The 24,881-nt window shown below is 34.1% G+C and overlaps 4 protein-coding genes across 4 annotated transcripts; 2 read left to right on the forward strand and 2 right to left on the reverse strand.

Annotated features, from left to right (window-relative positions):
- Positions 1–221: 221 nt before the first annotated feature.
- On the reverse strand, positions 222–1,264 carry LOC137822674 (actin-depolymerizing factor 5-like). Its single transcript, XM_068627617.1, has 3 exons — positions 1,141–1,264; positions 770–1,029; positions 222–539 (listed from the first exon to the last, which is right to left on the reverse strand). The coding sequence occupies exons 1-3, from the start codon at positions 1,159–1,161 to the stop codon at positions 389–391; spliced, it is 432 nt and encodes a 143-aa protein (XP_068483718.1). The 5' UTR covers positions 1,162–1,264; the 3' UTR covers positions 222–388.
- Positions 1,265–3,972: 2,708 nt separating this feature from the next.
- Positions 3,973–11,532, reverse strand: LOC137821472 (peptidyl-prolyl cis-trans isomerase CYP21-1-like). Its single transcript, XM_068626079.1, is given in 8 exon segments — positions 3,973–4,266; positions 4,268–4,391; positions 5,169–5,244; positions 5,376–5,558; positions 5,642–5,665; positions 5,799–5,846; positions 5,956–6,034; positions 11,112–11,532. Coding segments are annotated over 8 exon segments (732 nt in total). The 5' UTR covers positions 11,241–11,532; the 3' UTR covers positions 3,973–4,197.
- Positions 11,533–12,418: 886 nt separating this feature from the next.
- LOC137821471 (protein EXORDIUM-like 6) lies at positions 12,419–13,454 on the forward strand. The gene has a single exon (XM_068626078.1). The coding sequence runs from the start codon at positions 12,474–12,476 to the stop codon at positions 13,380–13,382; it is 909 nt and encodes a 302-aa protein (XP_068482179.1). The 5' UTR covers positions 12,419–12,473; the 3' UTR covers positions 13,383–13,454.
- A 3,999-nt stretch (positions 13,455–17,453) lies between these two features.
- LOC137822062 (protein NUCLEAR FUSION DEFECTIVE 4-like) lies at positions 17,454–21,269 on the forward strand. Its single transcript, XM_068626957.1, has 3 exons — positions 17,454–18,013; positions 18,096–18,919; positions 20,477–21,269. The coding sequence occupies exons 1-3, from the start codon at positions 17,690–17,692 to the stop codon at positions 20,940–20,942; spliced, it is 1,614 nt and encodes a 537-aa protein (XP_068483058.1). The 5' UTR covers positions 17,454–17,689; the 3' UTR covers positions 20,943–21,269.
- The last annotated feature ends 3,612 nt before the right edge of the window (positions 21,270–24,881 follow it).

A 24,881-nucleotide genomic window follows, 5' to 3' on the forward strand; every position in this document is an offset into this window, starting at 1 on the left:
ATTTTACTTATTATGAACCAAATTTCTTTGTGTACTAAAGTTAAGAAATATTAAATTAGTGAAGTGAACTAATTTTTTTATCTGAAAAAAATGAATAAATAGAAGCATTTTAAATGCTCCAACCTGTTACACTAAATGAAATACAATCTCAACACATGTGTGGCAAGTGACATAGAAGAGTTGTTAAGTGAAAATGTTTGATGAATAGTTAAAAAATGTGGTTTTGAAGAACTTAACACAGTAGATATAGTATTAATGTGATTTAATATTACACACCCCACTTACATATACATGAGCTTCAACCTGAGAAGTCTATGATAGAAAATAAAAAAGATGGGAAGTGCATAGAAAGATTATAATAAGCTTAGAATTGAATGATAAAATTGAATTATTTGGCAATGTCTCTAATTACATCGAAACCCATCTCCGTTGGATCCGTGGCTTGGAGTTCATAGCTGATTCCATCCAGTGCTCTTCTCAGCCCATCCTTGGAAGTTGCGTACAGAATCTTTGCTCTGATTCTGGAAGCTGTTGGAGACCTGATAATACACATATGTATCTATTAATTACAATTCAATTACTCCATAATAACTATTAAATAATATAGGTTAATTGAATGAACCGGGTCCCCTAAAAACACCCTTTTATTTACGCATTATTGACCCATTATTATTACTACAACTGTTAATCCAGAGACACTGGGTTGGCTACTTTTGTTTGTATGCAGAAAAACGCAAAGAAAATTAATTGGAGCAGAGAGAGGAAGCACCATGCAATGAAGAAGATCTTGCTCTTGCGGCAGTTATCAACGGTGACGAAGTCGAAGTCGAACACCGCATATCGGCAATCATCGGTGGGCAAGGAAGCCGTGAGATCGTGGTAGCCGTCGGTGGGGCCACCCAGTTTATCAACGGTGACGAGCCTGGATCCTTCGTCGATCTTGAACACTATGTATCTGTGCTCCTTCTTCCATTTCATATCCATGAACGACTTCTTGCACTCATCCGTCACCCACATTCCAGTGGTCGCCTGAAATTAATTAATTAATTCATCATCAGAACAAATGAGGAACATCTACAGAAGCTACCTAAGTCTAAAGTACGCATGAATTTAGAAGATCAGAGTAGAGAGTGAAATTACCATCTTGAAAGCCATCGCCATTTTTTTTTTCTCTCCTCAGATTTCAGTAAATGGTTGGTCGGGTGGTATGAGAGCAACAGCTGGCCCTATATATAAAACTTTATCTGCTCAAATGCCATTCGCCTTCCCTCCTATTTACACTCTTGTCCTCCATTTTATTTGCTGTCAATTTCTTATAATTCAATTACTATTTTTTACTTTAGTATATTTCTAATCAATATATCATACCATTTATTAATATAACTATGCAAAAATATTTCAAATATATACTACATCCTACATATGAAAGGAGAACAAACTTTTTTTCATTAACTTTATTTTTTAAGGAAAATACTTTGATTATATCTTATGTGATTTACCTAATTATTTTAATATATATATATATATATATATATATATATTACAAAAAAACACCACTATAACTGGCTTAATAATAATGAAATTGATAGTTAAATAATGTGAAGTGTACTGGTATGGGCGAGACCGGTTTCCTTGACCGAGATCAGGGAAACCTGACCGAGACCAGGAAAATCTGACTGAGACTAAGGAAATCTGGCCGAGACGATGGAAACCACCACAGACGGTCCGACTGACACATAAATTCATTAACGTTCAAACCAAGGTCAGTGAAGTTAATCTGTTATTAAGGATTAGGTAATACATCTATAAGTGTGATCCATTCCACTAATCAGACCCAATAAGGTAAACCCATTAAAATAATATAAATAACACACATTCCAAGGAGAAAGGTACGTCATTTATTACGATGCACCTACCCTAATATTGATCACCCACTTTACTAACTTGAGCGTCAGAGTGTCTTCTGCAGGTACCCCATTCGGTGTTCACCCAACAACCTGCTCGACCGAAAGAGGAAGACGAAGACTTTAATAATTCTCTAGGTCTCATCTCTCTAGCAGGAACATGAACCAAGCTAAATCTTTTCTTTAAATAAAATATAAATTATATGATATATTTTTTCTATAAAAAATCATGATAAATTTTTTTATTGGATCGTATTTTTCTTGCAAAAATTATATAAGATCAGTAATTTGTTATTATGTTAAAACTATAAGGCATAATAAATGGAGTTAACCATAGAAGGTAAAATTTAAGATTTTAAAACCAATAGTACATATACAGAAACACTTTATGTCTCGGAAAGAAAAAATGTTGGATGTAAGTGGGTCTATAAGATAAAGCATAAATATAAGATAAAGCATAAATGTGATGGAACAATGGTCAATAAGTGGAGTTTATCCAATTAATTTATGTCTTAATCTTTACATCGTTGATTAAGTTCAACATTTATAATTTGCACACACCAAATTGAGAAGGAACGATACAATTATTTTCGCGATTCAGATTTTTAGTCTAAACTTTAACTGAAGCTATATATAAAAGAGTTTACACTATCTTTAATTCAAAATTCTAATTCAAAATCTTAAAACAATAATGAATTTATGACTCATTCTCTTTACTTCACACTCACGATTTTCTTTTATAAATGTCAATATAATATATTAACTACATTACTCTATAGAGTTAATAATGTCATAAGCTTTCAATAAAAACATACTCTCTAAAAAAAATTCAACTACTATTAGAACTCCATTTCGTCAACATTTTTAAAAGTTCCAACAATACTAAAAATATGGACATCTTGAGTGAGAACATCCACATTACAAGTATTTTTTGTTCGTATAAATTTTTTAAGGTTTGATTTTATTTCTTATAAAATTTAAGAGTAAATTATTAATACGCTATGAGGTTTTTTCTGCCTTTTTTTATTATTCTTATAACGATTTTTTTATAAGTGTTAAATAAGGTGTATAAAGTGCGATTGGTCAGTGGACCGATGAAGTAATAGCTCAAAGTTTAAAATTTAATTGTAATTGAATTATTGGTTAAACTTGCATAATAAATATTAAATTTTAAAAATAATATAATATGAATAACGTATAATATTATTAACTAGATGAGCATGAGATGGTTTAGGTTATATTTATGCTTTTTCGTACTCAACTTGAATTTTGTTAGGTGAATACAAACTCAAGTAAGACATGATAGTATACTAAGTAAGACAAAGTAAATTCAATTTATTAACATAATTTATAAATATTAATAATGGCTAAACTTAAATTTAACTATATTTTAAAATTTTATATTTCAAAATATAAAATAATATTATCTATTAAATTGAAGAATTTTCTTATTAATATATGTTGATAATATTTCTATTTAGAAATGTCATAACATTGAAATTTAGAAATACAAAAGCAATGCTTGGAATTATAAGTATCAACTGATTGAACCTTTTTAGTAATTGATTCTAACTTACGATTATGATATGATTAAAATAGTAAGACGAATTTGAAAGTGTATGAGATATTAAAGTTTTAAATAAATGACAAAAATAAGATAATAAATAAAGAACTAGAATTGAACTTAGAAATTTACGAAAATTAAAATCATACTTCGAATTTATGGAAAAGAATATGAAACTTACAAATTTAGAAATTTAGACTGAAATACTGTTGTACGTGCTACAATCAAACTTGATCTCTGTAAGTCTAAAACTAGACTAAAAAAAAATTCTAAAGAAAAAAAAAATCGTCATATTGCACATGACAACTATCTCATCTAAAGTGTAGAGATAGTACTAAAAGATTAAACCTGATAGATTTTTTTAAAAAAAAATGAAATATGAAAAATCAACAGTTTTGAAATAAAAAAAAACTAAAAAAAGACTTGTATACATTATAAGGACACGTCGGTAAAAATCACAAAATCATGCTAATGAGCAGGAAAGTACGACGTACAAAATCCAAATTCTATGGAAACAATACTTCATTTAATTTCTTTTCTATTCTCTACAGAATATAAACTTTGTGTTAATCTAACCTGCGAAATACAATGAGTAAAGCCAAAGAAAGTAATGAACTAGAAAAAAATGCACAGTATTGTTAGAAGGGAACGGGGGAATCTGAGCAACGAAAATTCCTAAACATTTTACAGGGGAAATTTAATACTATGAAACAGAAACAGAAATCTAATTTATTGCCGCTTCAAGAATGAAACTCTTCGTTCCTCATCCCACAGACTCTTGGGTATCTCTCCAGAGTCCAGAGTCTGCAATGACTACTTTCTTTCTGGGTTTCCCATTGTAGGTTCCAGCACCCCCTTCAATTGCAAACACAGTATCCATGCCTTGGACAACCTTCCCAAACACAACATGTTCTCCATCTAACCTGGAAAGTTTGCAAAGCCAATTCATATCAATTTATCATAACATGAAACTCTGACTTTCAGTAAATTTAGTTTCCGCATGCAACATTACAAATAACATTTTGGCCAAATTAACATGGTTGCCTCAGAAAAAAAAAAAAAGGCTGTTTGTTTGTTCACAACTAATGGTAACTGTACTGATAGGGTCCGCACAACCGACACTCTGACTCGGCATCCGGTCCAAACTAACCAACACAGCCAAAACCATTACGCCTAAATAAGGATTAACGAGACTAATCAGCGATCAATCACTAGGCAATGCACTCCTAATCATGATCCAACTCCCTAATCCGGCTCAATAACAAAGGTCCCATAGTAATCATACAAATAGGCATAAATTCCAAAAATCAAGTACGTCATTATACAGTACTAAGAACACCAAATGCCGAATACCGAATTCTCACTTATGCGTCAGAGTACTTTTTGCAGATACCATCCGAGCCTAAAGCTAACGAGAAAGAGGAGCGGAGGAGAGTTCAGCTGAGAGGAAAGAATAAGGTGCAGACCAACCGACCGAAAGAGTGTCCGAATCGTTTTCTTGGTTCCAACCCCGTTCGAAAATAGTAACAACCTAGCTTCTGATCCCTTACTAGAAAAACACTTTTTTTCCGGTTGGCTGGAGAGGAGAATTTCACAGAAGAGCACAGATGGTTCGAATTCGAAATGATATTAAAAAGAGTGATGGATTGACAGGACTAGGGATTGTCTGAAAAATTTCCCTAAATGGTGGAATAACTTACCAACCGGTCTTCACTGTGGTAATAAAAAACTGTGAGCCATTGGAATCCGGACCTGAATTCACCATAGAGACTACACCTGCAACCGTGAAGCATATTTACAACAACTTAATCTTACACCTAGAAAATGAAGAAAAATATCAACACAACAAGTCTTTTTTTTTAGAAAATAAGATAAAATGCTTGCATCCAAGCAAATCTGTTACTGACCCGCATGTGAATGTTTTATCTTGAAATTCTCATCAGGAAAGGTACCACCATAAATAGATTCATATCCTCTACCATCACGGTGGACAATGTCACCACCCTGAAACATGAAACCTGATATTATCCTATGAAATGGTGTTCCTTTGTAGTGAAGTTTAACACCATTGGCATTCTTTCCTTTCTCCCCTGCACAATATGCAATGCTCATAATCAGTATGTAAACAACATCGAGGTTAAATTAACAAAAACAACATGTAGACTCCAAGTACCTGTGCACAGAGCTCTAAAATTTTCTGCAAACACAAGATTTTTAATCAATTAAAGTTGCAATACACGAGGATAATACAAGTGTTATTCCATTACATCTAATGAGGTAAGAAACTGGGTAATAGACTAAAGAATTGGATTGTGAAATTAATGACATACCCACAGTTTTTGGTACAACTTGGCCATATAATCCAATGACAATCCTACCTGCATTAGTTAGTCCATTACAAATGAGAACAATTGGTTAAAAATTATAAAAACCAGTATGGTTCCAAATGAGAACAATTGGTTAAAAATTATAAAAATTGCTCCAAACCTAAACGTTGTCCATCAATATCAACATCCAAGAATACTCTGTCTGTAATTTCAGGCTCTTCTTCTTCTTTCTCTTCAAACTACATAAGTAAAGGTGAATTTTATTATTGACATAACACTAACCAGCCAAGATGGGAAATTTAAGTGGAAGTGGAAAAAAGTTTACAAATGAATGAAGCATCAATTTTCAAACAAAATGCTTCAAAAACAAGTGTAATTTGCAAGGGTTGTGGCTGGTTCTCTTAATAAAAGTGTACAGCCATAAAGGGATAAAGCCAGGTTATGGAGAAAGCATAGTAGGGTTATATGAGCCTTAATTAACTTTTTACTTTTATTCATAATTATATTAGTTCCAACATTGTTTACTCTCATGAAGTTTATTGAGTTACACATGTCTAGAGCTGGGTATTTGGACAAAAGCCTGCAGACTACCCCTATAACCCACAATCTGCATGGGTATTTAAGCTAAAAATTGCATGCCGGTTTTTAAAACCCGCATCCAATGTAAAAGAATGTCAGTATTACAACACAAACCATTAGGTTTTCAATTTCCTATTGTTAACTTTCACCAACAAAAAGTTCAACAACCACGCTCCTTATTCCACTTTGATTCACATCCAACTTCCACATTCCATTGCTGTCACCACTACCACATCCAGAGAGGTTTTCTGAGTTTGCCTTAGATTTGAAGATTCAACGCGTGTTTTGTGGCTTCGATTCTGACACCGAAAACTTCTCTGCTTGCCTTAGTCCTTGAAGTCACGCACAGCCAGATTCCCTTACTCAACTCCTTTTTATGCCAATATGTTAACGTCTACTCGTTTCGGTTTAGACTCAATTGTTTGATTCAATTTATTTTTACTGCTAGTTATGTGTCTCGCTGATCTTTGCTCTTCTAAAGGACTTACCATATAAATCTATTTTTTGCACAATTTTGTAACCTTGAATCTATAATTAGAAGTGTTGTTTGTAGAATTTAGTGGTGACAATGTTGTTCACAAAATTTTATTTATCAATGCTTCTTGCTCTTCCTTTGCCTTTCATGTTTTAATTATCACAAGTTAATTTCATAAGATATCAATAAATGTTTCAAATTGAAATATGAATTTCTCTGATCATCAATTCAATGAAACTATTGCTATGTTGGATGAAATAAATACTCAAAGAACTCAAGTAACATCCTCTAATCCTGAACTTGAACTTAAAAAATCAAAAAAGGTCTAAGGGATTGACATCTTATGTATGGAATTAATTTGATAAGCCAATAATATAGCTCCATGCAAGTCTTATGGGAATAAGATTAGAGAGTGAAAAATTGGAAGAATCTAGCACATGAAGGATGTAATTAAACATAAATGATGAATGAATATAATGTTTGGAACTATTTTATATTTTAATATGTAATTTAATGCTTAATGCACTTGTATTTGAATTTAGTTTACTTTAAGAAACACTTAAAGTGTGTTTGAAGTATATTAAAATTATTTTTAATTATATTTGTGTAGGTGAAGGTAAGCCCGTATAACAAGTGGGTTTGCAAGACGGGTGCAGTCTATTAAAATAGAAGTTTGTTTAAGATGCAAGCTATGGATGGACATTTTTTAATGCGTTATTGCGGGTGCAGGTTTAAACAGGTGGGCTCAACCGCATACACAAATCTACTTATGCCACTAATTTTTTCCAAATAAAGGATAGTTAGATAGAAATTCAACCACAATTGTCCGACATGAACATTCCTCATGCTGTTTTATAAAATTTCTAACTCTTTTCTCCATTGGCAACATTACTCAAAATTTCTCTGTCCCTCACTGCACATGAATATATGATTAATATGGTGGATAAAACAACCCCGCCTAAAGCTTAAATTTTAAGGTTAAAGCTTATGAATGGCTTCACTATATCTCTTAATGCTTATCCAAAGTCATGAACTTGAAGCATGGACAAGTACATTCCTACTCTACCTTAGCTGAAACTCAACTTATGCCCATTGAGTCTTAAAGAGGCTGATATTTGATAACTTATCAATGACCAACTCTCCTAACACCTATCCTAAAAGGTTAAATTGTTAGGCTAAGAAACATGATTACTTCCCACTTTAGACAATAGATTTTTAGTTTGAAGTATAGATAACACACAAAACCTACTTCGTCATATACTAAAAATGAGATAGGCAAGAATCAAACTCCTGACCAGTTGGTCAAAACCTAAAATAGGCTCTAATCTAATACACATCAATAGCTAACACTCCTAAAAACTTAAGCGCTAAATCCTTCTGGGGCGTCTTTTTACCCAGATCTTTCATCTAGTATTGGCTTCTGATTACAACTGACTAGACATACCAAGGAGTAAGAAGTGCTACAAAAAGATTGAATGGTAAAGAAACGTAAAGAGTTAAATCTAAACTCTCTGGATCAAATTGAAAATAAAAGGATATAAATATCTCTTGTAACCAAGGCTATCAAAGTTGAGAGTTTATAGGTGTGTTTGATACACACACCAAGGTACAACACAAAAACAACAAAGGACAACTACTCAAGCCAGAGGACAACTTTTTGTCTCGTACCTTATTTGATGAACAATGTACAATAGAAACATTATAATGTGAGACTTATAGGAATGCCCTTTCATTGTTGTCCCCTTCGTCTTCTCTCATTCATATCCTTTATCATCTTCTTTTCCCTCCAACTATTTTTTTTTTGTTTTTATTTAAATTGTTTCAATATAGCATAAAATTACTTGTTCATATTTGATTACAGATCGTGCCAACATCAAATGATGGACATTAATTGGACTAATTGATGGATAAAAATCTCAGATGTTGATGAAATGATCGGCAATGTTGGGTCACTCTGATGATATTGTTGGAAATCTCACATCGTTTAAAGATATGGTCAAATAATAATATATTGGTAGGTGCAAATCTCACCTTACCAAGCCAGTTTTGTAAGGTTAAACTAGACTTAAAGTTTCCTTTCATATTCTAACAAGGTTTGTTGGGCCCTATTATGAGACTCATTATTGGATCACCCACAAATATCTAGTTACATGCTCAAGATATCCAATCCTTGATGTTTTAGAGATCACACATCATCTAGAGATATGGTCAAATAATAATATATAGGTGAATGCAGAATTCACCTTACCAAACAGGTTTAGTGAGGTTGAGAAAGACTTAAAATCCACTTTCATAAGAGATACTTGCATGTATATACTGGAAGCTCTTGGCATAACTCAAAGGGAAAAGGAAATCAGAATGGGATCAGGAACTTGCAGGGGAAAACTGGAAAAGACTAGAATCTCAAATACCATATGAGGAAAAGATCTTGGTGATCATGACCAAGTAAGACATGTCAACATTCTCAGCCACACTGGGCATGTCTATAATTGCAGCACTAGCAGGTCCTCTTCATTCAGCAATAACACCAGCACATGTACCTATGAAGAGAACCAAAAATGGCAGGAAGTGGCACACCTTAAGGACAAAGTAGACGCGTGAAAGGGAAATGATTATAAGAAGGACAGCTTTGACTTTTCATTTTCATCATGCACGTGACAAAAAGTTGTCCCATGATTTAGTGAGTTACAAACTTTTATACCTTTGTTTTCTCCCTCATCACTTGTTTTGTTATGTTCCTTAACCATTTTTTAAATTGAACGGAACAAATAATTTTGTGCAGTCTTTGTCCCTATCTAAATTCATGGAGACTCAGCAGAATCAACTCAAAGCAAGAGTTCACCTAACATAAAAATAATGCTTAAAATAGTTATTAAAACTGTTTCAACATGTAATACAAATATATCACAGTTCAACTCAGTTTAAACCCCATTCAAACTGGGTCATGACATCTTAAATACATAGCCATTCAAAATATGCTACTCAAATTGTTACCTTATTAGTTGCTTGTCGAACTGGCTAGTCAAACCTGAGTTTCACAATACTAGTTGCTGGTTAAAAACTGCTGCATTCTGAGCAAAAATAATGTGACCCAAAAAGTTCTCAAACTCAACCCATGACTCACAAGTTAATGCAACCTAATCTATGTCTATCTTGTTCCACCCAAGTCTTTTCACCATAAAGTTTCATGTAACAGTTACAGAACTTGTTTCCCCTGGTGGAAATGTAAATTGGTTAACCCCAAAGTATAATTTACTTTTCCTTCTTAGTGGCAAACTTGACTTCAAATTTACACAAACCAAATTCAGAACTTCCTTGCTTGGTGGTAAATAATAAGTGAAAGAGGTAAAACATGAATCTCAACATGTATGTTATCATACCACCAAATATTTAAATTACTGATAAAGTCATAACCTAAGAAGAACGGATACATCATAGAAGAACCATACTTCATATATTCCTAAAGAATCCATAACCCACAGAGGCAGATATTATAATGAACTCAGCACATCAGAAGGATTCTTGACCATGGGAATACACATCTAAAATCCAAATCAGTAAACCGTGTTATCCAAGTATAATGTTAGTGATATGAAAGTCATTTTACAATCAACATACAATGGTGATCACAGTACTTCTGTACTCTACCAAGCAAACAATCGCATTACCTATGTGCATGCCTTTATCTACGTACTATTTGCTATGTTAGCAGCTCAGCTTCACTCTTCACAATTTATCAAGCCGAAGACTCGACTTGCCTATGCATCCCTACCCGCATCATCAATCAAATGGCCATCAGAAGGCTATCAAAAAGATTATCACATTCCCCAACGTAGTCAAAGCCGTTTAACTTGGCCTATTAAGGGATGGATTTGAGCGGATCAAGCCTACTGCAATGCAAAAGCTAACATCTGACTACATTTTTTTTTCGTATCGGAAAGTAAAAGTAAAGATAGAAAGAAATTGAATTACACCTAAAACCATTGCAACCCAGAATTCAATCAGCGAAATCAAATTAAACGACATCCCATTCTTACAAAGTAGTTTACACCAAACTCAACCCCACAGAGTTAGGATTGCCCTTACTTGTATCCTCTATTTTCACACCATCTCTAGTCGACGTGTGACTTGTGCTTTTCCCAATACCCATTAGGCTCAAAATGCCCGATTCATGGCCAGATCAAACAATTAGGTCGAACCCCGGTTCAATTATCCGAATCAAATCCACAATGCAGATAGTAAACAAACAAAAAAGCGCATACCCGTCTGGAGCCAGATATTGCGAGAATCAAGAAAATTGTGAGAACAATGACGAAAAGGAGGCATCGCGGTTGAACGAGGAAGGAGATCGCCCTTCGCATTGCTTCAATTCCCGGAATAAAGTGTTGCATCAAATCACAAAAGAATCGCAACTTTGTAATCCTCCATTGCAGAGACCTAGCTGGGTTTGTCTCGGAATCGTTTTAGCCGCAGCTACAAAAAAAACGCTACAGTGCGCAGTTTCTGAAGGTTGAAGAAGGCTCCAGTTGCAGAGGGCATAAATTAAAAAATGTTCAAACCTAATAAAATAACAAAAAGTCATTTGATTTTTAAAATAGAAGCATAGTGTCATTGTTTTATTTTTGTTTCCAATCCAACATGCACGCCCTCATGCTTTGGAGTTTGGTTTAACGGGGAAATTCTACTGTATGAAGGGCACAGGAGTGGACCTAGCATACCCTTTCATGCAATGCTTTTTTCTTTTAATTTTATTCAAATTGCTACATTCTTTTTTAAAATTACACTGACTTAAATTTACAATGTTGTTTAAGTTTCCACCAATTTAATTCAACAATCTTTCAAATTTTATTTTAATCTGATATAATCTTTCAAATTTTTATTTTGAAGTAGAAGAAACTCTAGTACTATGACAAGTTTTTTGTAGCACTCGCTATTCTTTTTCTCTGCCTGAAAGATTAGTTGAAATGTATCTAATACATTTTGGGGAAATTTTTAATTATTTTTTGTTGTGATATGTTAAACTTTGTAAAAAAAATTATCTCTTTAATAATTCGTATTAATAAATATGGCTGAAAAAAATAAACAATACGCATTGACATTAATATGATAATCAAGAGATATAAAATCGATTTAGTAATAAGAATGATTATTTTTTGTTTTTGTAAGTGTCCGTTTAAGTCATCCCATCAAGAAATGATAATTAGATGAGTTTAGTTTTATTATATTATCAACAATACATATACATTGAAATCATTTAAATATATTAGATCGTACATATAAAACATTTTATTGAAATAATTTCCATTTTTGTAACGTCTTGTGCAATGATAATTAAGAGTTAAATTTGTTTTATATATGAATATATGAATGAATATGAAAGATGAAGTGTTACTGGAGGATGGTCAATGAAGAGCCCTGATTAGAAGGGAAATGAAGAATAGGAGATTAATTTTAGGAAGGTAGGTCCTGGTTTTGAGGTATTTTTTGTGGGGTTGTTAGTTGTTGGAGCTAAAGAAAGGTGGAAGGTGGGAGGTATAAATAAGGGAAGAAGCAGGAGAGGAATATCAGTGCACTCAACATCGAATAAAGTGAGAGAAGAAGATCAAATAAAGTGAGAGAAGAAGATGGCCTCATTTATCGCAAGACACCTTCTTCTCTCTTTGGCTCTCTCCTTCTCTATTCTTCTTCTTCTTCCCGTCGCCCTTTCCGATGGCCCCGAAGAAGCACCGGCGTTGTCCCACCACGGTGGACGCTTAACCACCGGCATCTTAAGAGTTGGCATCATGTGGTACGGCCCAATTCCAAGAGTCCAAAGGAGGGCCATTTTGTCCTTTTTCAGGTCGCTCAACACCGTCACCCCCAACGCTGATGACCTACCCCAGGTCGCATCGTGGTGGAACATGGTCGAGAGTTATCAAGCATACGCCAAACCAGGTGCAGTTGCTGCACCCAAGATCAGGGTCAAGGTGGTAAACGAAGCGTTCGACGAAGAGTATTCCTACGGAAAAGTGCTCATCAAAGATTTCATCCAGCCCCTTATCCCCATGGCAACCGGCGGAATTCCAAACACCCTCGCTGTGATCGTGGCCTGCAAGGGTGTGACCGTACAGGATATGTGTGCAGGATCATGCGCCCAGCACGGTCTTATAGATAACCAAACTTACGTTGCCGTGGGTGACCCAGAGGACGAGTGCCCTGAGTGTGCATGGCCATTCGCAGGGAGCAGTGGAAAGACCGGCGAAGTGATGATCCCACCAAGCGGTGATATTGGAGCTGATGTGATGGTGAAGTTGTTGGCCGGAGGTTTGGCCGGAGCAGTGACAAACCCTTACGGGGATGGGTTTTTCTCAAGTGCACGAGGAAACCATTTCTACGAAGCCACAAGCAAATGCCCTGATCTTTTTGCATCCGACCAAATACCCTTGGACTCCGAAACTGGTGCTGCCTTCAATGCTGTCGGCGACAAGGGCACCAAGTTCTTGCTCCCTGCAATCTGGAACCCCAAAACTTCTTCCTGCTGGACTCCTCTCTAGATTATTTTATCATTCCTGTATCATACTTCTATAATATTTTTTGACAATATAAAGTAATCTTTTTTGGGACCATTAACTCCTTCTCACCCTTCTTTTCAATTTTACATTTCGGTATTAGATTACATAATTTTCTTCATCGTTTAAGAATTGCCATAAAATTTATATATATATATATATATATATATATATATAATTAGGTGTAAACTAAACATCTTACTTACATAATTAGTACCTTTCCCTTTTTATTTTCTTTAAAACTGTTTATTTTTTTAGAAAAAAATGACTCACTATCTCATTGGTTAAATTAAGACAAACAGCTTAAACCAGTGAATTATTTTCAAACAAACTTTAAAATTAAATAGAAAGTATATTTAAGTTTTTTTTATGTATTTCAAAGGTATTACAGATAAATGGGTGAAAATATAAGTAGTTTTATACTCTAGCTTCCATTTAAATTGTTGGTTTTGTAACAAAAGTTTGTTACTTTTAATTGTTTAGCAAGGAAGGAAGGTAAATTAGTAGAAAGGAACTGAACAATGTCCCATATACATCTCCAGCTTTCAATTTGCCCATCCCATCTTCCAACAGAATCTCTCTTTTTTCCAATCACCACATGTGAATACTAGATTCAATTTTTTATAGGCTGGATAAACAAAAGAGTAACTTTTTTCCTACATACAAAATAATAATATATCTAAACTAACTAATATTGTAATTTAAATTCATATTCAATTCATCCTTATCATTAGTTACAAAACAATGGCAAAATAATAATTTATTTAAATAAAATAATCTTGTAAATTAAATTCATATTCAGTTTCATCATTTTTTATCTATTTCACGGTTTAAATTAGTAATGTAAATCATGATTATGTAAAGTTTCATACTCCCCAACTTCAATATTAATTTGAATGGATTTTCTTGTTTGCTTCTTACTTAATTTTAAATTCCATAACAAAAACATAATTCTTTATATTTTTCTTTAGTCCAATTCTTTATTTTTTTACATTTAAAGAAATATAAAGACAAATATTATAAGTAAAGTAGAGAATAAAGTACTAATTTTATTCTAAAGTAACATTAACTATATAAAAGGAATTCCAATTCCTATAGAACTGTTGACTGACTATATAAAAGGAATTCCAATTCCTATAGAACTGTTGACTGACTTTGTTACCCTTCTTCCGGTCGGACAGTCAGCTCGAACTTCAGCTTGCTCCTTTTCACCTTAGCGTTACTCCTTCAGGTCTCAGTCGCTCTATCCCAAGTAAATGTCGAATGGGGTACCTGCAGAAGACACTCCAACGCTCAAGTCAGCAAAGAGTATTCGATCCTCGGTTGTCAGAGTATATTTAGTAACGACATACCTTGTTCTTGGAATGTGCGCTATTTATATTATTTTAATGAGCTTATCTTATTGGGCTGAATTAGTGGAGAGGATCGTACTTAGGTGCGTATTACCTAGTGGTTTAGCTTTGTTGACCTTGATTTGAGTGTTAATGGGCTGGGTGTGTCGGTCGGCCCACACAGACGTGCTGGACTCGGCCCGCTCGATCATGGAGACCGAGTTATGGTATTGATCATTCGGTCCATACCAGTACAGTAATAAAAAAGAGGAAGAAGTGGGACACGTGTTCACATTATAGAGTCCCACTTGTCACGTCCAAAATGCATTTCAGATTCCTATTTTTAGTAAAAATTGCATTGTTTTAATTTTAATTTATTTTGAACTTTTTTTTCTAGTGCTGCCATTTGTCAAAAGTTTTTCCGAGAGTCCCTCCATTTGTTTTATAGATAGATTTTATAAAATGGAATTGAAAAATTATGTAACAGTTATTTTTTAAAAAGGAAAAATTATTTAGTTATTTTTTAAATAAATGATAAAATGATTTATTTTATTAAAAAAATCATTCATTAAAAAATTTCCCAAATAAAAACTGATATAAAAAAAATTACCAAATGATACATTATACAAGGTATAGATAAATAAAAAATAAAAAATTAAATTAGTTTAAATTAATAGTTTTAATCCTTCTTTCTTTTTTAATCTCACAATTAACGAGTGAAATATATATTAAAACTACTAAGTTAGAATAATTTGATAGTGTCCTGAAATAAAATTATATATTTTGATGATACATACGTAATGAATGAAAGAAAATGTAAAATGTTTGTTTGTTGTTTTGGTATTCGATGTTCTAACTTGTAACAGATGGCGATGAGTATGGTTGAATTTGTGTGTTGTATTATAGTAGCCAATAGATATGCACCGCATCTTAACTTTGTGTTAGTCTTCACGGCTCAATAACTGTGGGCACAAACACACCCTAAGGTATAGCCGCAAAAAAATTCAACTATAAAACTTCTGCAACTTGTTTATAATAAATCCATAATGGAGTTTCACAGGCCAATTGCATGCATGCTGAAGATCATAAAACTAACAAGTTAATAAAGTGATATAAACAAATTACGTAACCTGTTCTTTATTTTTATTGTTCTAGAGATAAAAGGTTTAATTACGAGAAACGGTTGGTCCTTGGTTGGCGTCATTGACGCTACAACTTGCTACCAAGCTTACCAAACAAAACCTTTTCAATTTACCTTTCTTCAATCACTTACGTAATATGCTTCTTATATATGGATTAAATAAAATAATTAATTACAAATTTCATTAATGAATACACCTAAAAATTTAATATGATGAGAAAATTATAACCTATACATAAATTTCGAAAATTAAAATAAAACATGATTTCAATATAATACCTTAATTAATGCTTAATTTAGCATTACATTGTAAAAGTTGCAATGATAAGTAACTGTAATGTAATAGCACAAAATAAAGTTAGAAATAATTAATTGATGAAAGAGTTATAAGCAATCAAATAAGGTTAAAGAAAAAAAAGTATAAAAGATTAAAGAAAAAAAAGTATAAGTTATGATAAAAAGAAGAACTTATAGAAAATACAATAAGGATAAGAGTAAGAAGTAAATAAGGGATACAAATTTCAGTAAAACCATACAGTGATGACAATGACGGTTATAGATGTATATAAGTTTTTATTTATACTGTTCAAATAATCTAAAATTTTATAATTTATTTTATCAACATATAGGTTTTATTTTTTCATTACATCTTATTTATCATTTAAATAATTATAATTATATAATTATATATATATATATTGATTTATTATTATATTACTGTATCGTTTTATACTTTCAGTTTAGTTTTCTGATGAGATCTTTAGTGTTACGGGTTACTCAAATATTTATCGAAAAAGTTGTTTAAAAATATGTATAAACCTCTTTACCTACTCGATTCGAGATTGATCGAAATTGGAAAATTATGTATATTGTTCGATTTCTTGACGAGTTATCTAACAATATGAGTTACTTAATATTTACTGAAAAAATTGTTCAAAAACACGTATAAGCATTTGCTCAAACATAATAATATTATTAAATCGTTACATAACAATGAGTACAACTACGCACCACCAACAACTAACCCAAATAATCTATATTTTTTGACAAAATTTCTAAAACATGAGTCGAAAACCACGAAAATCTTTTATAGATCTTCCGTTTAAAGAGCTAATTTTGGACCTAAAATAGACATTTTGTAAATAGACAAAAAACTATTATAGCAAACAAGTTGTGAGATACTCCTTGAGCCGCAACAATTACTAATAGCACAATTTCCTTATATACTTCTTTTACATTACAAAATTCATGATTTAAATATTAAAATATCTACAAAATTGTACACAGTAGATTTAAATTACCGACATTAAATATGTAATTCAATAATATGTCAGATCCTAAAATATTTTCAAACACAAATAAGCAAATTATTTAACGAGATAATGAAAATACTCCAATCCAGTGATTGAACAAATATCACGAATGAAAAAGGTAAATACAAAATGGATCTCCGTTCGAGGCACCGCAATAGATAATACTAAAAAATGAATACATAATAAAAAGGAGCTTAAGAAATAATAATCTGAGATGCTCTGAGAACCGTTCATCCAACCAATAGATTTAAAAAATAACAGTTTTGGTTTTAGTTGAAATGAAGTTGGATAGTTACAAACAAATTTGGCAGGGAGGATGGTGAAGCATGCATGGTTGTAAGGAAGAAAGATGGTGTTGCTTTCAAATTTGGTCATCTCTGCTAAACTTTTATTTTAATAAATTTTAATTTGAGAAAGATAAAATAAAATAAATCCGTAGAGTGGCATATAAGAAGGCGAGGAGGGTGATAGATAGAAACACAAGAGTCACTCAAATAAAATCCGAAGATGGGCAGTGATTGGAGTTGGAGCAGGAGCAAATGGACTGGATTGGTGGCGGCGGTGTGGATTCAAGCCATATCCGGCAACAACTACACTTTCTCAAATTACTCCGACGCTCTGAAATCCCTCATGCATCTAACGCAACTCCAGCTCAACAATCTGTCGGTGGCGAAGGACGTTGGGAAGGCATTTGGGCTTCTTGCTGGGCTGGCTTCTGACAAATTCCCCACTTGGCTCATTCTCCTCATCGGCTCTCTCGAAGGTCTCGTCGGCTATGGCGTTCAGTGGCTCGTCGTCAGCCAAAGAATCCAACCCCTCCCCTACTCCCAGGTTACCACCAGTTACTCATTGCTCATCATAAACATTTTATTTTCCTAAAATTGCACATTCTCAATTCCCAAAATACATGCAGATGTGCATATTTCTCTGCTTGGGTGGCAACAGCACAACATGGATGAACACGGCGGTTCTAGTCACCTGCATCCGAAACTTCCGCCGCAACAGAGGCCCTGTTTCCGGCATTCTCAAAGGCTATGTCGGACTGAGTACTGCCATATTCACCAACCTCTGCTCTGCTCTCTTCGCCGACGACCCTGCTTTGTTTGTCCTCATGCTCGCTCTCATCCCATTCGTTGTTTGCCTCTCCGGAATCTTTTTCCTCCGTGAGATTCCTCCCGCCGCCGTAGAGGACGAGGAGGAGTCCACTTATTTCGGGGTCTTCAACGCCGTTGCCGTCGTCGTCGCTGTTTACCTCTTGGCCTTCGGCTTCGTGCCGAACCCTAGCGCGTTGGTGTCTCGAGCTTTCTCTGTCGGTTTGCTTGTTCTGTTGGCGGCGCCGTTGGGAATCCCGGTCCACGTTTACTTGAAGGAGCGTGGACCGGACTTGGAGGGGCGGGGTGAAGAACCGTTGCTCCGCGGAAACGACAAGGGGAATGAATGTGAGGTGGAGAGAGGAAATGTATTTGCAAAACACGCGGAGGCGGCGGGGGTGGGGAAGAGTGGACCGGCGGTGGGGGAGGAGCACACGGTATGGGAGGCACTGAGAACGGTGGATTTTTGGATTTTGTTCGTGTCGTTTCTTTGCGGGGTTGGAACAGGTTTGGCGGTTATGAATAATATGGGTCAAATCGGGTTGGCGCTGGGTTATTCGGATGTGTCCCTCTTTGTGTCTTTGACAAGTATTTGGGGCTTTTTCGGTCGGATCGTCTCGGGTTCTGTTTCGGAGCACTTCATCAAGTAAGTCATTCTGACCCCTTTTTTTGTGATGCGTGAAAAGGAATTTATTAATTTAACAATTAAGGTCTAACTTTATTTTAAAAATTAGTTTGTGGAGGGAGTAGTGTTCTCACTTATATACAATATATCTTTATTATATTATTATATTATTATATTATTAATTTGGTATTCATAGTATTTATTTAAAAAGGTTAAATCATTAATGATAATTTCTTATATCATTTATCCAAATACTTAATTCAAATTTATTATTTTTTTACCTTTCACTTATCACATCTTATTATTTGTCTTTTTATACCTTACTTTTTTTTCTATTTCTCTATAGACCTTTTTTTTAAAATAAAGAGGTTGAACAGTAACCAAAAAGAGCTGAATCCATTCAAAAATATTAATAACAAATACTAATGTTCTTTTTAAAAGTTATTTCTTGAATCACTTATATGAAATTTAAAGACACAATCTTTAAAGTGTCCAAGAAGTTAAAGAACATTAAAAGAGAGATAACACACAAAAAATAGAAACAAATAATACAAAAAAAATTTAGACCAGTTTGATTATCTTTGAATCTACACTTCAATTTAATCAACATGAGATGGACACTACTCTTGTAAAATCAGTATAATTTACATACACTTACTATAAACAAACAATAGGCAACACATTAAAAAAAATATGAACCTTCTTGATCCTAGAAATCTTCTACACCAAATCTATGAATGAAAACCAATTCAACTAATGAAAATATGTTATAGAAAGATGCTGATAAAAAAAAAAATGTTATCGAAAGATATCACCTTAACGTGATTGATTTCTAAAACAAGAAAGAGCAAAAACAAATTTCATTCTAAAGAGCTTGTAGATGAACTTGTTTAAAAAATTCTTACACTTTTAATGAAAACTTAACTGGTGTATTTGAAAGACACAGCATGTTGAATTAAGTTTTTTTTTTAGAAAAATGTGTATTTTTGAAAACAAGCCTTATATATGTATTTCGAAATCAGAGTTAATCCATTATTATCTATAATAATTGATTACATTATTTTTATATTATTTTAGAAATCTTTTGTTAACAAATTAATTATTTATATTAAGTGATAATAGATTATTTTCAAGAACAGTATTTAAAAATCCAGATATAATCAATTATAAGGTTAACAATCTAGTTATAATACTCGATTATGAATTAAGAACAATTAATTATTTGTGAGATCAAATATTTTTTGTGATTCTGATCATCTCAAGATAATTTATTAAATTATTCTTCTAAAAATATTTAAAAGAAAATAAGTGTTCCTGAATCAAATAAACATTTCAAGCTTATGCAATATGCTTAGCATGCCTAATCTAATGCTTTTGAGTTCATCATATATCAATAAGAGAAAACTTCTAATTCTTCAATATTTTTAGAATCAATACTATTATTGTCCAAAAGTAATTCTTTTTATTAGGCATCCTCAATGAATGCAATATTTCACTTTTAATAAGGTGTTGGAAGAATACCGATGGTTCTAAATTTTGACCAGCTTAGTTTGTTTTATCAATTTGCCGTGTTTGCAGGAAAGCGGGAACTCCTAGACCCCTTTGGAATGCAGCGTCTCAAATTTTGATGGCCGTGGGATACATACTCCTGGCCATGGCTATGCCAGGTTCACTTTACATAGGCTCCATTATGGTTGGCATATGCTACGGCGTGAGGCTAGCCATCACTGTACCAACAGCCTCCGAGTTATTTGGCCTCAAATACTATGGACTCATTTACAACATTCTAATCCTTAACCTTCCCCTTGGTTCTTTCCTCTTTTCTGGTCTGCTAGCTGGCATTCTGTATGATATGGAGGCAACTACCACCACAGGAGGTGGCAACACTTGTGTTGGAGCTCATTGTTACAGACTAGTGTTCGTAGTTATGACTGCAGCCTGTGTTGTTGGGTTCTTCTTAGACGTTGTCCTATCAATCAGGACCAAGATGGTTTACAACAAGATCTCCTTGAGCAAAAACTCCAAGAAAAACTCAGTCACATAAGTAGGCGATGATTCGAAATGGCTCATATATATATATATCTATGAGGGTATGACACTCTTTGGATTGAGGTGCGTTATGATATCCTAATTTTCACTAGTATGGCTAACACTAAATCAGATGTCTTTTTGGGAATAAAGGTCGGTGGTTAATTTGCTTGTACATCCATTTTGTGTTCTCTGAAGCATAATCAGGTTACAGTCTGTAAATAGTTGTAAAGTGTCTTGTTTTCAACCAATTTGGAGAAGAAAATGTTGTCACAGATTTTCTGATGTATGCAAGTCTTTGAAATTGGTTGATCTGAGTCAAAAGTATTGCAGACTTTACTCATTTCATTCCAAAATTTTACTTATTTTTATTTTTCTATGTGACAAGTAATTTGACGAGAGGCATGAAGGAAAGGAAAATTGACCGAAGAAATTAAAAAAAAAAGGAACTTTTGATGATGTTTAAGTGAAGACAAACTACAGAAGAAGCTGAAATCAATTACGTTATTGAAGAAGACTAGTAGTAGTATCAGAAAAACAGGTGTTTTTTTATCTGGCGGAGCTAATGGGCCAAAAAACTGGAAGAATCATAACTCTAATGGCTGTGTGTGAGTAGTAAGGTAAAATAAATTTGGTAACATTGATAAACTTGTGCAGCATGTGACCTAGGGTGATTAGTAAGGACAAAGAGAGTCAGAGTAAGATGTTTATAATGATGTCCTTTCTACTACACTACTCAAATATAATATATTTTATTCTATCAAATATAATACATATTATTACTTATCTAGTTTAATAAATAATTATTTAAAATCATATCTACTGCAATCAGATTGTAATTTGATAGAAAAATTAACCCAAGTTTTAGTATTTATTTTTATAATAATAATTTTGTATTATGCCACAACTTTGATACAATACATATATGAATAATATATTTAATTATCTTATTTTGATATAATAAATAAAATCCCATAAAGCAACACATAATAATATATATGTAATAAAGATTAGCAATTAAGATCACATTAAATTAATATTGAATTATAATATTTAATAGTTAATATTGAAGAAAATTAAAGTACATGTTCCGTTCGGTTGACCGGGACGTCTTCGTGCGCGACCTCAACCGTCAGCTAGGGACTCCTTTCCACTGATTGCCTGTGGATTCCTGCAAAAAAGAGGACAAAGAGGCGCCCTAGCGGCCGTTTGCACTCCGACGCTCAAGTCAGCCAGCAAGAAACACCAAAACTGTTCACCCCCCGTCTCTGAGCACCGCATATGACACTCTGAAGGTGGTAAGAAATAACTGTGTATTGTGTGTCTGTGTTCTCTCTCTCCGGCAAAAATATTCCCCAGTCCCTTGTTCGTAACCTTGGAGCACGAGCAAGCAACTAGAGAGCTCTGGTAAATTTGCAGAAAGTTCGAACCCTCTTTCCAACATTCTCTGCGCTATTGAAACGCTTGGGAGCCATTATAACACCTGAATGCTCGAAAGGGAAACTGTATTGAAGGACTTTAATTACCTGGCACCTGACTAAAGGGTGTTTCTATTCTGGCATGGCTGTCGTACACGTGGAGGTCCTCACGACGCCATGACCCCATCTGGGGGCGTTTCTGCCCATCTGGGGACGTTTCTACGTGTGAGTCCTCCTGCTTGGGAGTGTTACTGCGCTAGGGGTGACTTTTTGGGTGCCAACTCATGCCCCCAATTATCTATTCACTTACTTTGAGAGCGTATATGCCTTCCTCTTGTACCCTGCACCCGGCTGCCCTAGGCGTGACCTTCCTCTTGAGTCGTATCTGTCCCACAGGCGTCTCTGGGGCGGCAGGAGCACTTCACGAGTCAGGCTGCCCTACACTGGTACTATTACTATGGCCTTGAAGCCACCTTTTCCTTCTCTTTATCGCTGCCCCGTGCTATCGGGACCTGAGGCCTTCCCACGGCGTCGCTCCCTCCATGGTCTTTCCTACCCATGGGTTGGGCGACGCCTTGCCTTGGCGACGCTTCCTCTTGGCGTCTCTCCACCTAGGCGACGCCTTGCGTTGACTTTGACTCTCCAGTCGTTGACTTTGACCTTGACTTAGTCAACGCCCGGATACGGGACGGTACAGTACAATTAAAAAATAATTTAAAAAATATGAAATAATCCTGAAAATAATGTGAGAATATGAATAATATGATGACACTGTTGAGAGAGCCTCCAACCTCGCACAACCACATAATAAAGAGGATGAAGACCTAGAAGTTGTTTATTGATTTAATTACAAATATGAATTTAATTGAGCTTTTGTTTATTTTTGTAGGCCCAATTAAAACATAAACTAGAAGTCAACATTATTTGTGGATCAAGCTTTAGCTTAAATAAATTCCATAAAGTTGTTTAGGATTTCATGGGCCATGTATTTGGCCTAGTAGCATCAAATAATTGGACCCAATATTTGGGTCAAGTAGCATAGGTTTTTGGGCTTGTATTTGGGTCATAGTGAAATAGGTCTAGTTAGGATTAAAAGTGATCGGTTGGGGTAACAATTGGACTTATTTGAACCCAATGTAACCATAAAACGGTATATTGAATAACGAAAATCACCTTGAAAAGGAGCACATGGACGTCTACATGACAACGTAGGAGTGGAGAAGATTTAGCATGGAAAGTATGAACTAAACATAAAAAACATGACTTCACATAACACCTTCTCATTCAAGATTTTTTTTTTTGAATTTTTAAATTTTGATTCCAAAATGTTCAACTATCTCTCTTAATTTCCACTAGTATGGCTAATACTGAATATGATGTCTTTTTGGGAATAAAGGCCTGTGGTTAATTTACTTGTACATCCATTTCATGTGCTCTGAAGCATAATCAGGTTACAGTGTGTCAGTAATAGTTGTAAAATGTCTTGTTTTCAACCAATTTGGAGAAGAAAATGTTGTCACAGATTTTCTGATATATGCAAGTATTTGTAATTGGTTGTGTTGATCTGAGTCAAAAGTATTGCAGACTTTACTCATTTCATCCCAAAATTTTACTCTCTTTTTTCCTGTGATAAGTAATTTGATGAGAGGCATGAAGGAAAGGAAAATTGACTGAAGAAATTAAAAAAAAAGAACTTTTGATGGTGTTTAAGTGAAGACGAACTACATAAGAAGCTGAAATCAATTACGTTATCGAAGAAGACTAGTAGTAAAAACAGGGTTTTTTATCTGGCGGAGCTAATGGCCAAAACACTGCAAGAACTCTAATCGATTCTCTTTTCTTTTTAATTTGTCTTCAGACCAATTAATGTTTCTATTGATTCACACAAGTTCACATTTATATTACAAATAAAGTTAAAAATAATTTCAGCATATTCTTGTCAACTTCAACATTATGCATAATCCACTGGCTTACCATTCCTGAAACAAGAAATAAAAAATAGCACTTTCACCATGTCAATATCAAAACAGTTAACCGTGGTTGATTGGAATGGAATTGACTTTGGCATGGCGTGTAAGTACTCCTGGTTTTGCGAAATCCATCAACATCAACCTGTTGCCTCACCCATGCCTTCATCTCTCTATGCTAAAATACGACTTAATAATATATCCACAACAAACACTGTAACATATACAGTATTTGGGGGCATCCATAGGTGTTCATGATCAAATGGAGGCTGCTATGCTAACTAGGCCGTGAGGAACTGCAGAGATCAATGTGTCAAAATTATACAGATATTTCAAAACTTGTTTAATGCGCTACGCGCTTTCTGTTTTTTCGTTTTTTCTTTGTTCTATATAACAGACTTGTGTTGGGAAAAACGGGTAATTTTCCCACTAAAACAAAACCCTAACAGAGCTACCCGACAAATAATATTGAATAAATAAAGCGGAATAATAAAAGAGATAAAGAGGAAAAAACACACCCGAAAATTGTTAACGGAGTTCGGCCTGTTTAGCCTAATCTCCGAGCACAGC

This window comes from Phaseolus vulgaris, chromosome 9, assembly GCF_000499845.2.
Source record: "Phaseolus vulgaris cultivar G19833 chromosome 9, P. vulgaris v2.0, whole genome shotgun sequence".
Classification (NCBI taxonomy): domain Eukaryota; kingdom Viridiplantae; phylum Streptophyta; class Magnoliopsida; order Fabales; family Fabaceae; genus Phaseolus; species Phaseolus vulgaris.

Excerpts from the sequence above, each read along its gene's own strand:
- LOC137822674 (XM_068627617.1), bottom strand. The coding sequence starts at position 1,161 with ATGGCGATGGCTTTCAAGATG. Across the intron at positions 1,030-1,140 it reads TGGCGATGGCTTTCAAGATG|GCGACCACTGGAATGTGGGT; the intron begins GTAATTTCACTC and ends AATTAATTTCAG. Across the intron at positions 540-769 it reads AAGATCTTCTTCATTGCATG|GTCTCCAACAGCTTCCAGAA; the intron begins GTGCTTCCTCTC and ends GTGTATTATCAG.
- LOC137821471 (XM_068626078.1), top strand. The coding sequence starts at position 12,474 with ATGGCCTCATTTATCGCAAGACACCTTCTTCTCTCTTTGGCTCTCTCC.
- LOC137822062 (XM_068626957.1), top strand. The coding sequence starts at position 17,690 with ATGGGCAGTGATTGGAGTTGGAGCAGGAGCAAATGGACTGGATTGGTG. Across the intron at positions 18,014-18,095 it reads AACCCCTCCCCTACTCCCAG|ATGTGCATATTTCTCTGCTT; the intron begins GTTACCACCAGT and ends AAATACATGCAG. Across the intron at positions 18,920-20,476 it reads GTTTCGGAGCACTTCATCAA|GAAAGCGGGAACTCCTAGAC; the intron begins GTAAGTCATTCT and ends CCGTGTTTGCAG.